Consider the following 12,599-nt stretch of genomic DNA (forward strand, 5'->3'; position numbering starts at 1 on the left):
CTGGAGGCTGTTCTGAAAGCTGGAAGCCCAGTGTGTCTGTTTGAGTGGGGCCTCTCTATCTCCAGAATCTGCTTATCTGCCGCTCAAAGGAAATTCTGCTTGGCTGATGGGTTCCAGCTCCGGATGAAACGCCTCCTGCCTGCACACGCGGAGGGTTTCAGAGGCGAGGGGCTGAGCTGCTGCGAGATGGCTCCTCGGGAACGCCGTCTGTGAAAATAATCAGGGGTTCTCGTTTCACGCAGTCAGCGATTGTGGGGCCAAAGTCGCCGCCGGGATCATCTGAGTGCCATGGGATTTGATCAAAGCCTTTAGGGCAGGAGATTCCAGGAGTTCAGTGCTTTACAGATGGGGGGGGGGGGTGAGTGACTCGATAAATACTTACATAGGGAGCAACATCTCGAAAATGAAACATCAAATAAAATCCTGTCAAATGAAATATGATCACAAGGACTGAATTAAGCCACTAGAAAGTCTGGGCAGGTTTAAGAGCTCACTTCTGTTGAAAAGTGGGAGTTTTATATTTTCAAGTGTCTTCCCATCACCTACCGGTGTGCCTCAGGGCACAGAGTGTGCTCTTGACACCGTCCTAAAAATAAACGGCTTGGGAAGGCTCTGACACCTTCTCAGTGCTTCAGGTACTTGGAACTGAAAAAGGTGAAAAAAACACAGGCAAAGAAAGTCATCGTGGGTCACCTGGGTGGCACGTGATGCTGGAGAAGGCTCTGGCCAAGCAGTAGCCAGTGTCCACCGTGGTGGTATCGAGTCGTGTCCCAAATGTGGGCTACAACGATGCTATAAACAACACGAGCACCACAGGCTGTTTCTCGTCTAATTCAACATGTATTTGAAGCCGCTGGAACATCAGGTGGGATGGCACTGGCAGATACACACAGCACCGCGTCCCTGCCACGCACCGGGGGCTGGTGTCGGCTGAGATGCATCCTGGATGAGGACAAGCGGACGAAGCACAAGCCAAGCTTCCAGGAGACACTGTTGTGAGCACGTGGGAAAACCTGCCATCCTGGCGAGATGTCTCAGGCAGGATTAGGCCATTGGGCTTGTCCAGGTGGAAATGGCACCTTCAGCTCCACTGGGCAGAGCAACGAGCGGGGGGCTGTCTTCTCACTGGGTGGAAATTATTGTTTACATTAAACAGTTTCACCTCCGCCACTTGGTTTCCTGAAAGCTGATGGGGGAAGAGTCAGAATTAGGGAGGGATAGAGTTTGTTTTCTTTTTCTAGAAGACACTGTATATTTTTATTCTCCCCTTTCTTTCTTTTTTGTGTGTTTAGATAAAAGTTAGGACAAAAAGACTTTGCTGAATTGGTTCCAAGATAAAGCCCAAGAAAACAAGCATCAGCCTTCAAAGCTGAGAGGTTCAGTGGGTCGTCAAACCCAGTTTTGCTCGCACAGGAAATCACATCATGTAATCTCATGTTTGTGACTTTGGCCAAGGGCAAGATCCTTCTCACCAAGGGCGCTGACATTCCAGGGAGCAAAGTCCCAGGAGAAACATTGCATTTGAGGAAACAGGGATTTTTCAGGAACAGACAATAGGGTGAAGGTCTGCTTGCATGAATACCCAGGTTCCATCTCTGTTTGGGAGAGCAAGCATCCCGGCTCAGTTTGAGCTATTTCTTCATGAATTAATACTTTTAGAAGCATTTTCCTGTCTGCAGTTACTTTGCACTACACTTTCGTTAGATCTAATTAGTCAAAAGTGCTGACAGCTTCTTGTTTCAAGGTGTATTTTAGTTTTCTGCTTGAAAAAAAATAACAAACCAAACAAGTAATTTTTTCAGTTTCACAGCAATTAAAATTATATACTTTTCCAAAATATCTACAGAAGCCTCCATCAGTAGAGGTGAGAGAGAAATATCCTCCTGCCCAATCAAGGACCAGTTACATCATTCCCAATCTGTTTCTTTAACCTGCTCTTAAAAACCTGCTTTATTTCTATCCTTCCACTTTGCAAGGCAACCACTGAAAATTCTCCTCTGCGCAGGGCTCGTCTCTCAGTCCTGGATCCACTCTGCAGTGATTTTATCTGAACTGTGTTTCTTTCGCTTGTTCATGGACCGTGTGGAACCGTGTCAAAAGCCATAAAACTGTATTTACTGCCTCTTCTTGGAGCGCAGCGCTCACAACATCGTTGTAGAAGTAAATTATCTTAGCTTGGGATGGTTGGATCTTGCCAAATTAGTATTGCCTGTTACTCATTTTCTTTGGTGTTCTTCTTGAGGTGCTGACAAACAACGTGTTTAACTGCTTGTTCCACTGTTTTCCCAGACCCCAACACCACATAATTCTCTCCTGACATTCACCCTCTTTTTTAAGAGAAACTTTTGGCATTTTCTTGACCTTTTTCCATCCTCCTCAGGCTAGTGGAGGCTCCTTTCTCAGCTTTCTCCTACCTGTTGAGTGAATTTAATCTTGCCCAGATAACTTGAAAGTGTATAATGAATGTAAGAGCTTCGTAGCCTGTTCTTTTCTTACCGTATTAAGATTTCTTCCCCCTTTACCACTTATGTCAATTATGATGCGCATCTCATCAATCGCCCTTTAAAGTTATACAGACATATTTCAACATTCTTGGCATTACCCACTATTTGCTTCTTCTCTTGAGGGAGACTTTGGTTTGCTGTTTCCTTGGACTCCCCTCTTCACATACAGAAATTTCTCCATTATCTACCAGTGAAGTAACTATCCAAGGAAGAATCCAAGGGGTTGAAGAATCAGCTATAGTTCATCTCAGCTACACCCAGAATAACAGGTTGTCCTGAACTGACTGGTCACAGATGCCTGAGGGCCCCTTCCCTTTTCTCTCCATGAGACTTTCTATAAGCTTAGCCATATTTCAGAACTTTTACGTTCTTTAAACCCATGCAAAGCACCTCAACATTTCACTGGGGAGGATCTTCTCAGCTACTCTTACCCACAGCTGCTGTTAACCAGACTAAGTGTACCATGGGCTGGTTGTTTCTAAGTTGTGCAGGAAACAGATTCATCCTTCAATATATATATTATTTTAATGAGCATATTGTTTAAATCATCCACTATTATTCTTTCTTTCTACACATTATGTTGGGTTGTCATCACTTCAGCTTCTCTCTGAGAGGCTGGCTCAGAACGTCACATGTTACTGCTGCAATCTTATCAAAATCTTAACATCCCAATTTCTCGTTATTTTTATGCCACGATAGCAGGACCACGTGCCTTTGGGCCAGCAGTTGGCTGCTAGAATCAGAGGATCTGATTTTCTCTCATGTTCCTGCTTTCATTAGTTAACGACCCTGCAAATCCCATGGATCCTCTGGTACCCTTTCCTGTCATCTGGAACTGGGATTCAGCCCCAGCCCCTTTGCCAGAGTTCGGGCCGTTTGCTGCCTCCTTCAGCAGCCACAAACAGTCTCAGGGCAGGAGGCTGCCAGTCCTGGTCATCTCAGATACAAGTCACTGCTCACCTCCACTGTCCCACTCCCTCTGCTGACTTCCAACACACTCCCAGTCCAGAAAAAGAGGAGACACCCCCTCATAGCCACGGAAGAGAGATTCCAAACCCAGCGAGGGAAATGCAGAATGAGAACAGTCAGTTTGGAATAAAGGCTGGAACACTGTGTCCCTCGCCCCAGGCGGTCACTGCTGTGGGAAGAGTTAGGACCAGCTAGGAACTGAGATTTCTTCAGTGCCTTGGCTTCTGAGAAGTATAGATTTGGTGTTATTTCTGTGCTATCACAGCCAGTTGTTTTCCCCATGTGTCCTTCTCCCATCTCCTCACCAATCCTTTCTAAAGAACGAACTGGGCACACTCTCCGTGCCCCTCTGACCACCCCCAGCTGAACCACCCTCACCCCCCTTGAATGATACGACTGGGTCCTGGGCATTCCCACCCCCAGAAAAACCTCTGTTTCCCCAAGCTCACGTCCTTGGTGGCGTTAAGAGCCACCTGGTTGAAGGGACAGATGCTGCCCACAGCACGCGGGGCTCCTCAGTAAAGGCCACTTCCAGCTTCTACTGGCTGTGCTTCCAAGGCAGCTCTGACTACCCCGTCCTGGGAGGTGGCGTGAAGGCTCCAGCCCCTTGTGGGGACCCAGCTGGGTCAAAACGGAGGAGGAACAGTTAATAGCTCTCTGGACCCACACCACTCCACACGTTTACGGCAGGGCAGGGGCTTTGCTGCTCTCAACAGCCAAGCTGCCTGCCCTAGATCAGACCCTGGTGCTCTGGAGCTTCCCAGCCTCACGAGCAGCAAACGCTCTGGGCTTATCACCACATCAGAGCAGTTGGGAGACAGTTGGGTGTCTCTCTGAGTGCTGATAGAAGGGAAGGCTTTGCTCTTGGAGATAAGAAGCCCTCCCTGAGGAGCCAGGAGAGTTCGTTGGTATCAGAGTGTCTTCCAGCGCTTCGCAGACACAGCCTTTGAACGTGCGAGATGGTGAGGCTGTCACGTAGACAGTAGACAACAAGGGCTGTGTTTTTGAGGTCAGTTAACTGAACCCCTCACTATCATCTATTTTCTTTTCCCTAGAATTATTTTTCTCCGGTTGATCAAGCCTTTGCGGTGACCTCATGGGCTCACCAAGCTGTAAACAGTCGCATCCTCGTATTTTTGGAGATGGACTAATTCAGGAGAGATAGGCACTTCAGGAAGGTATTTCAGCCTAAGATTTTGAAAACACTTAACAGCTCCCTTTTTCTGCTCTCTGTACGTGCTTGAGAAGCTGCCCAGCTCTTGCTGCAGGTTATAGAAGACGGGGTTTCACAAGCACCTCCTGTCCAGTTCGGGGGAAATCAGGTGTATCTGGAGAGAAGCTGTTCACTGCCAGGGAAGTTGTGGATGCCCCATCCCTGGAAGTATTCAAGGCCAGGCTGGACGGGGCTTTGAGCAACCTGCTCTGGTGGAGGTGTCCCTGCCCATGGCAGGGGGGTTGGAACTCGATGATCTTTAAGGTCCCTTCCAACTCTAACCATTCTGTGGTTCTATGATTCTATGATCTCCAGAGAGAGCTCCCGGCACCATCCCATGGCAGCAAATCCAGTCTCTGGTGGTTGTGTGTCAGCTGAATCTCTGGTGTGAGTTAAGCAGAATGCCCAGGCCACTCTTATGACTCTTATATTCCACAGGAATTCAATAGATCTAATTTCCTGTATTGGGTAATTCGTGTGAGTGCAATAATCAGGGCATGCACAGAGAGGTTGTTCTCCGTTGTGCCTTCAAAGCATTTGAAAACAAGCAGCTCAAATATTTTGGTGAGGCTGAGGCTTTTTTTACACAATGCTGCTCTTACAGTTCCAGTATACATTATATGGAAATAATATTTCCTTTTCCATTTTAAGCTTGCTGCCCAGTCATTCCTTGGGCCCTTCCCAGCCGAACTGTGAAGGATGAATGCCCTCCACAGGCAGCTCGTGCTCTCCAACGCCCTGCTCCCGTCTCCCTCCCTGTTTACACCCAAAGGAAACTGCCACGTTCCCAAATACAGGTCTTTTCATCCAAATAAGGGGGCAGGGAGGGAAATTGGAATATTGTTAAAAAATAATAGAACTGGGAGGGAGAAATTTAAAAGTGGTGCAAAAGCACAGCTGCTCACTGGAGGCTGGAGAGGGAAGGGACACGCAGACACCCCCACCTCGGTCTTAGAGCCCACTGATGGAAACCCTCTGCCATCTGCTGGTACAAAGTACTAACGCCAAGGCTGTGATCAGAAGTGGTCGCCTTATAATAGACATCCTTAAAGTAGACAACCACTTGTCTAGGAGAAAGTTTACCTATTTTGGTCCAGTAAAAGATACTGCAAATCTCTGCACAGCCTCTAGGTCCTGAGTAGGCAGGGACCAAAGGGTTTTGGCAGTGTAGCTCTTGGTCAGGGATTTGCGCGGTGGCCACCAAAGCCATGTGAATCAAACACCTCTGTGCAAGCACGGAGATACTGGAAAAACCCGGCTCTTGCCAGGTTCTTTCCCTGGAGGAGTGTGGACACCCACACCCAGAACTGCCAGTAGCACAGCCTGGAGCAGGAGGGTCCATATGATCTCATAGGGTGCAATAGAAAGTGACACCACCCTCTTGTCACCTGCCCGCTTACTCATAGAAGCCTCACCTTTACGTCAATGCCAGCAAGGAACTTGGATGCAATTAACAAGAGACAGGGTTTAAATATTAAACCACAACTCAAACTTTGTCAGCGAAATCCTGCTGCACATCAATGTATTTTTAGTTCTGGCCTTTGATCCTCAGCTGAAGGTCCCTGAAATGTCCTGGCCCCGTGGGCGCTGTGTTCAGAATGGTGCTGTCAGGCTCAGTCTGTCCTGCCCCACGTTGCAGATGAGTTTGGGGGTGCAGAGCCCCTTCGTTGCGTCCAATCAGGCTCAAAGTCTGGATTTTTGTTCTTCCTTTTCCTGCTTGATAAAGAACTCTGACCCTGCTGGCCCGTCTGCATTCCCTAACCAGCTCCTGTTTGGTCTTAGAAAGACTGTTTGTTCCTACAGCCCACGCCACATCCCTACTCGTAGATTATCACAAGTGCAATAGCTCTCACAAAGGAAGGTGAAAGCCAGGGCTCGGGCGTCCCTTGCCCAGTAGCGGCAGCAGACGCTGTGGGGCAGGGAACAGACCCGAGAGGAAGGAGAGCGGACTCGTCCCCAAGGAAGGGGGGCGTTAGAAAACCAGGCTGGTTCCAGCCCTCCCCGTTCCCCAGTATGCCGCAGAGGAGCTTTATGACAGACGGGTGTTTTTCCAAACTCGGGAAACGTCTGGGCCAATAAACCAGGATTTCCTTTCAATCAGCTCAGAAGGTCCGATCAGCGCTATCGATGTAACAGCTCAAGAACAGCCCTTGGCTCCAAAACAGTGGTCTCCAAAGCTACTTGTATTTTTCTTCTCTGCATCTTATTGCAGCTCTTTTGCTTTTCCTTCCCACTGTTTATCTCTCACAACACCAAGCCTCGCCTGTGCTTCCTGTTTGGCTCTGTGGTTCGCAGTTTTCTCATTTGTTGTTATTTTTGACTTTCATCCAAGCTTTGTATGATATTAATAGCTATTTCACAGAACCGTAATCTTCCTCAAACCAGTCCTAATATTAGCAGGAGACAGAGCCAAGAGCTGCTGCCGAGGCCTGAGGGACAGGGAACTGCTGGAGAGGGCACAGCAGAGGGCTACAAAGATGCTGAGGGGCCTGGAGCATCTCTCTGATGAGGAAAGGCTGAGGGACTTCGGTCTGTTTAGTCTGGAGAAGAGAAGGCTGAGGGGGGATCTCATCAATGCTTATAAATACTTAAAGAAAGGGTGAGTGTCAGGAGGAGGGGGCCAGTCTCTTTTTAGTGGTGCCCAGTGACAGGACAAGAGGAAATGGGCACAAACTTGAATGTAAGAAGTTTCACCTAAACATGAGGAGGAAATTCTTTACTTTGAGGGTGGCAGAGCCCTGGAACAGGCTGCCCAGGGAGGTGGTGGAGTCTCCGTCTCTGGAGACATTCAAAACCCGCGTGGACATGTTCCTGTGCAACCTGCTCTGGGTGGGACCTGCTCTGGCAGGGGGCTGGACTAGATGATCTCCAGAGGTCCCTTCCAAGCCCATGTGATTCTGTGACCTGAGCTCTGAATTCCTGCTGGGCTCTGCCAGCGCTGCCCACAGCCCAGCCCCTGCCCCCGGGAGCCAAAGCACCCCCCGTCCCCCGGCGCGCACAGCCCTGTCCCGGCCACGGCAGGCAACCGAGAAGCAGCTCACGCAAGCCACAGCACACAGAGAGAACACACTTCCACCAGGATTCAAGAATTAGAACTCATTGATAGGCTAATTAACGCCTCAGTCTAATCACTTACCATTCATCCAGTTACAGCAGCACTAACAACTAGTACCCAAATTATTCAGTTTCTATTAAAGGTTTTTAGTAATAGAAAAAAAAAAAATGACCACAATAGACAAAAGCATCTTCCCCATCCCCCTAACAATGAATTCTCCCTGCTTCCGTGGCATCGCTGCAGTGACTCATCAGCATCCTGAGGGGGGGAAAACTATATTGATGCCTTTTTCTTCTTCTGGGAGGAATATGATTATAAGGTTGACAGTTTCTTCCTCCTCAGTTTAGAGTCTACTTGGGGCTCTTTATTTTTTTAATGTATTTCCTATTATGCTCTATACATGACTCTTCACAGAGCTGCAATTCCATGTTACACCCAGGTACACTGTGTATTCTGTGCTTTACCTGTATTTTTTCTGTTACCTCTAAGACCGGTTTCTGTCACCTGGCAAACGTACGTCCTTCAGTAGCGGGTAATGGATGAGCGAGGCATCGCTGATGGCCCTGGGGCCGTTCTGTGCTCCCTGGCTGCACACTGACCCTCTGTCAGCGCTCCCCGCTCCTTGGGGCAGTGCATCGGGCTTAGCGCAGGTACAGCCGTCATACCTCACAGATACACAGAACTATGCAAATTCAACAGCTACAAAATCAATTAGATTGACTTTGTTTGGACCACCTTGTTGCCAGGCGGCTGCTGTCTCAGATAAACAAAGTACAGGTCAGCACAGATCCAGACAAAACCAGCCCGACGAGCCCCAGTGCCAAGGTCTTGCAGAGTCACAGGGAGCCTTTGGCCTTATAACAGTGATGGCAGAGCTGTATTTACGTGCCTTCTCTTCCATCACCTTAGCCCTGTTGCTTTCTAAAAGCTTTAAAGGTGCTTTTCAGGGGGGAGGAGGACTCCGGGGTGAGTTCAGATCTGCCCCCCAGTTCACCCAGTCCCATTTTGTGGTGAAGGCAGAAGCTTCAACCCAAGGAGACCAGGATACTTTCTTTCCTGGTTTAAGCTTTTCTCTTTCGGTTTTGTTTCCCGAGACAGATCATCTTATCAGACCCTGCCCAGAAGGAAGTACTTTCTCTATTTAAGGATCAGTCTGTAAGTCAGACAGGGTGCTGCCCAGTGTTCGCGCTGCAGCGTGGAAGAGGCGCAGCCTGAGCATCACTCCCCGACGGTGGCACACCCGCAACAAAAATGAGGTGAGTGCACAGCATCTGTTCTTGTAGCAGCTCCCAAAAAGAGTGGCTTTGGGTGGGCAAGGCTTAGCACAGTGTCCTTGTTCAGAACAAGGTTGGAAAGGACCTCTGGAGGTCACCTTGCCCAACCCCTTGCTCAAGCAGGGCCATCTAGAGCAGGTTGCCCATGGCCACATCTAGACAGCTTTTGAGTATCTCCAAGGATAGAGACTCCACAACCTCTCTGGGCAATCTCTGCCAGTACTCCATCATTCTCACCGTTAAGAAAAGTTTCCCGATGTGCAGATGGAGCCTCAAGAGTGTCAGTTTGTGCCCACTCCTCCACCACCGGAAAAACCTGGCTCTGTCTTCTCTGCACCATCCCGCAGGTATTTACGTACATTTCTAAGATTCCTCTGAGCCTTCTCTTCTCTAGGCTGAAGAGTCCCAGCTCTCTCAGCCTTTCCCCATATAAGAGATGCTCCAGTCCAACATCTTCATGGCTCTTCGTTGAGCCATCTCCTGCTGCATCCTTCAGATGAAGGCACAGACCCCATTTCCTCCCCATAGGGAGCAAAGAAGTTTCCATGGTGTGGTTTGGCCTGGGTCTACTCCTCCCATTTCTTGCAGTCCATCCCAGGGCCTTTGCCTTAGGTAAGGAGGTATAACCCTGACTCCAGGCACTGGTGACTTCCCTTTGGGGAACAAGCCAGGAATGAAGCCTCCCAGGTGTTTCCCTGAAGATGGATTGACAAGAACAAAGATTTACAGGTTCTTTAGTAGCTTGAGTGCAAGGGATTTGTTGAGCAAGTGAGGAGAGTCCCATCCTCCATCCTTCCCTCCAGAATTTCACATACAGCGTGGAGTTCCTTTCTGCACTGTCCGGGTACCATAGGACCCCATCCCTCCACACGCTGCCTTTTCATAACCCACATTTTCCTCTTTGTAGCCATGAACAACTGAAGGAGAAGTTGGATGCCCTTCAATGCCATTTCACCTGGTATTTGGGTATAACAGGCCATATTGAACCAACACATATCCTGCAGAAGCTGGCTGTTGAAATCAGGCACACAGCCCACCGAAACCAGACTGCACTGCTGGGGCTGCAGGCGTACCTGTACCAGCTGAAACACCAGAGCAGAGAAGCTCTGCAAAGCCTTAGAGATGCTGAAGAGCATGAGAGACAAGATGAGCAGCAGGCATCTGCTGCTGGGTCTTTGATTATCTATGGGAATTATGCTTGGATTCACTACCTTCAGGGCTCCTACGGGGAGGCTGAGAGCTATGTGGAACGCATCCGGCAGCTCTGCCCAACTCCTTGGGACACACGGCTGGTCTCACACATCCAGGCCCAGAAAGGCTGGTCCCTCTTGGCTATCAGAGCTCGTAACGGGGAACGGGCAAGAGAGTGCTTTGAGGTGGCATTGATGCTTGAACCAGGGAACATATATTTCTGTGCTGGGCTCGGCATGGCTCTTTATTCCTCCTGGAGTTACTTCTGGTATCCTGATATTGCAAGGAAAGCCATAACCCAATTGGAAAGAACTATCCTTGAGCAGCCAAATAACTACAGAGCCAAAATATATTTAGCCAAGCTACTGAAAGAAGCAGATATAGAGAGATCAATTGCCTTGATAGAAGAAAGTCTAGAGAATAGCTCTGACCCTGAGGTCATCAGAGCTTCAGCTTTCTTCTGGCTGCAACGGTCTCCAGACCGAGCAATTGGGATATTACAGCGAGCCCTGGAGCAGGATCCAGGTTACCACCTTCTCTACCAAGCCTTGGCCAGGTGCTATAGGAAACAGTGGCTTAGTGCAGAGAAGGAAGAAGAGAATAATATACTGGAGGCAGCCATCCAGAACCTCGAGCAAATTCTTCAGAGACATCCAGACCTTGACCTTGTGTTTGTAAAGCTGCAATTAGCAGAGTTCTATGGCGCAAGAGACCCAGCACAGGAAGAGGAGATCTACAGGGAGCTGCAGGAGGTAGAGGACACCCTGAGCCCCGAAGGCCGTCAAACCCTTAATCTCTTCTGGGGAAAGTTCTTTCTCTACAAGAAGAAGTCACTTCATGAAGCAAAAGAAAAATTTATGGAAGGTTACAGAATTCCCGCGCTGACAAACAAGAGGAGGGAGTGCGGGCAGAGGCTGACAAAGATGGCTGCCACGATGCACCACAAGCAGGAGGCTGATGCTATCCTCAACTTCATCAGAGAGACTAACAGCCACCTGCCCATGGAATTTGCTGAAGCTGATCTAGACTGATGGTGGGAGCCCATCTGGAGAAAGCAGGGCATCCTTTTGGCAAACCTAGAAGGCATCAAGGACTTGTGTCCATCTGTCTCTCCAACAGCAGGCCCATCGCCTCATATAGATATAAGGGTTCTATCAGCTTCTCAGACCACTCCACTGCTCACCCATTAAATACAGGCCTACCCATAGATAACTGGCTGCCCAAACATTACACACCCTGCCCTCAGTCCTTTCTCTGAAAGGGAATGAAAAAGGTGGAGAATCTTTTGCAGATGTGGACCTGTGTCACTCCCTTGGAATTGCTACAGATCAGAACTAAGTGCAGATTAGGGCAGCACGAGAAATTAACTCCCTTCAATTATCAGAATTCTATAATTTCCAACAAACACAAAGGTGGCTTCCTCCTAAGATGACTAACCACTGAGGGGTCCCTGCTGAGGATGAAGCACTTGCCTAGAGGACAGAGATGGTCCTGGCCTGTCCAATCACAATAAATGGAAAAGCGGCAAGAGCTAGCTGCTGATCAAGGACTATATAGTGATTATATCTGCATTAATCCTTTGAAGCACATGTGTGTGCCCCTGCAGGAACAGAGGAATCACTAGGAACACTGTATTCATCACTGTTTCTGGGGCCAAAGTGAAGCTTTTACTATTCTTTGATCAATAAATATTTCAAATTCTTTTCCACATGATTTCTCCTGTGCAACAGTGGGTGTCTCTTTCCAGCCTAAAGCAACCAGAGCATGGACTGCCAGAGATATGCCCTTTCTTATGTTTTCACCCTCGACCTCCCCGGCTCACATCAGGTACAGCTCTGGCTCTGCAGTGTCCTCTCTACTCCACATCCCCCTGCGGAACTCATGTCCTTCCCAGCAGGCAGAGGTGGGGGCACACACACACCCCCATCCCAGCACTGCAGCCATGTTTCCAACCACTGGCAGGGCCACCTGATGGGTACAGACCATCAGTAAGCAAACAGGGGTGGCTTGCCAAGGTGCCCCCAAGCACCATCTGTCCCCACCAGGGCAGATGTCCCCCAGCAGGTCCAACAGCAAACGGCCCAGTTTCATTTCCAACAATGAAGGACCCAGTGTGGGAGAGGACACTCCAGAGAAGGGCTAAGCCGTGTGTCCAAGACACAGGCTTTGAAGAAGGGGAACATGCCTTAGTGCTCCCCTCATGCCAGGGGGAGTCAGTCTCTTCTCCCAAGGAACAGGCGATAGGACAAGAGGAAACAGCCTCAAGTTGCACCAGGGGAGGTTTAGATTGGATATTAGGAAAAATTTTTACACTGAAAGGGTTATTAAGCACTGGAATGGGCTGCCCAGGGAAGTGGTTAAGGCACCATCCCTGGAGGTATTTAAAAGACAGG

At 49.0% G+C, this 12,599-nt stretch overlaps 1 protein-coding gene across 1 annotated transcript; it reads left to right on the forward strand.

The window, feature by feature from the left end:
- The first annotated feature begins 8,992 nt into the window (after window positions 1-8,992).
- On the forward strand, window positions 8,993-11,237 carry LOC141476228 (interferon-induced protein with tetratricopeptide repeats 2-like). Its single transcript, XM_074164843.1, has 2 exons — window positions 8,993-8,997; window positions 9,923-11,237. Exons 1-2 carry the CDS (start codon window positions 8,993-8,995, stop codon window positions 11,235-11,237), a joined length of 1,320 nt encoding a protein of 439 aa, XP_074020944.1.
- Window positions 11,238-12,599: the final 1,362 nt, after the last annotated feature.

The sequence above is a fragment of the Numenius arquata genome, chromosome 29 (genome assembly GCF_964106895.1).
Source record: "Numenius arquata chromosome 29, bNumArq3.hap1.1, whole genome shotgun sequence".
NCBI lineage: Eukaryota > Metazoa > Chordata > Aves > Charadriiformes > Scolopacidae > Numenius > Numenius arquata.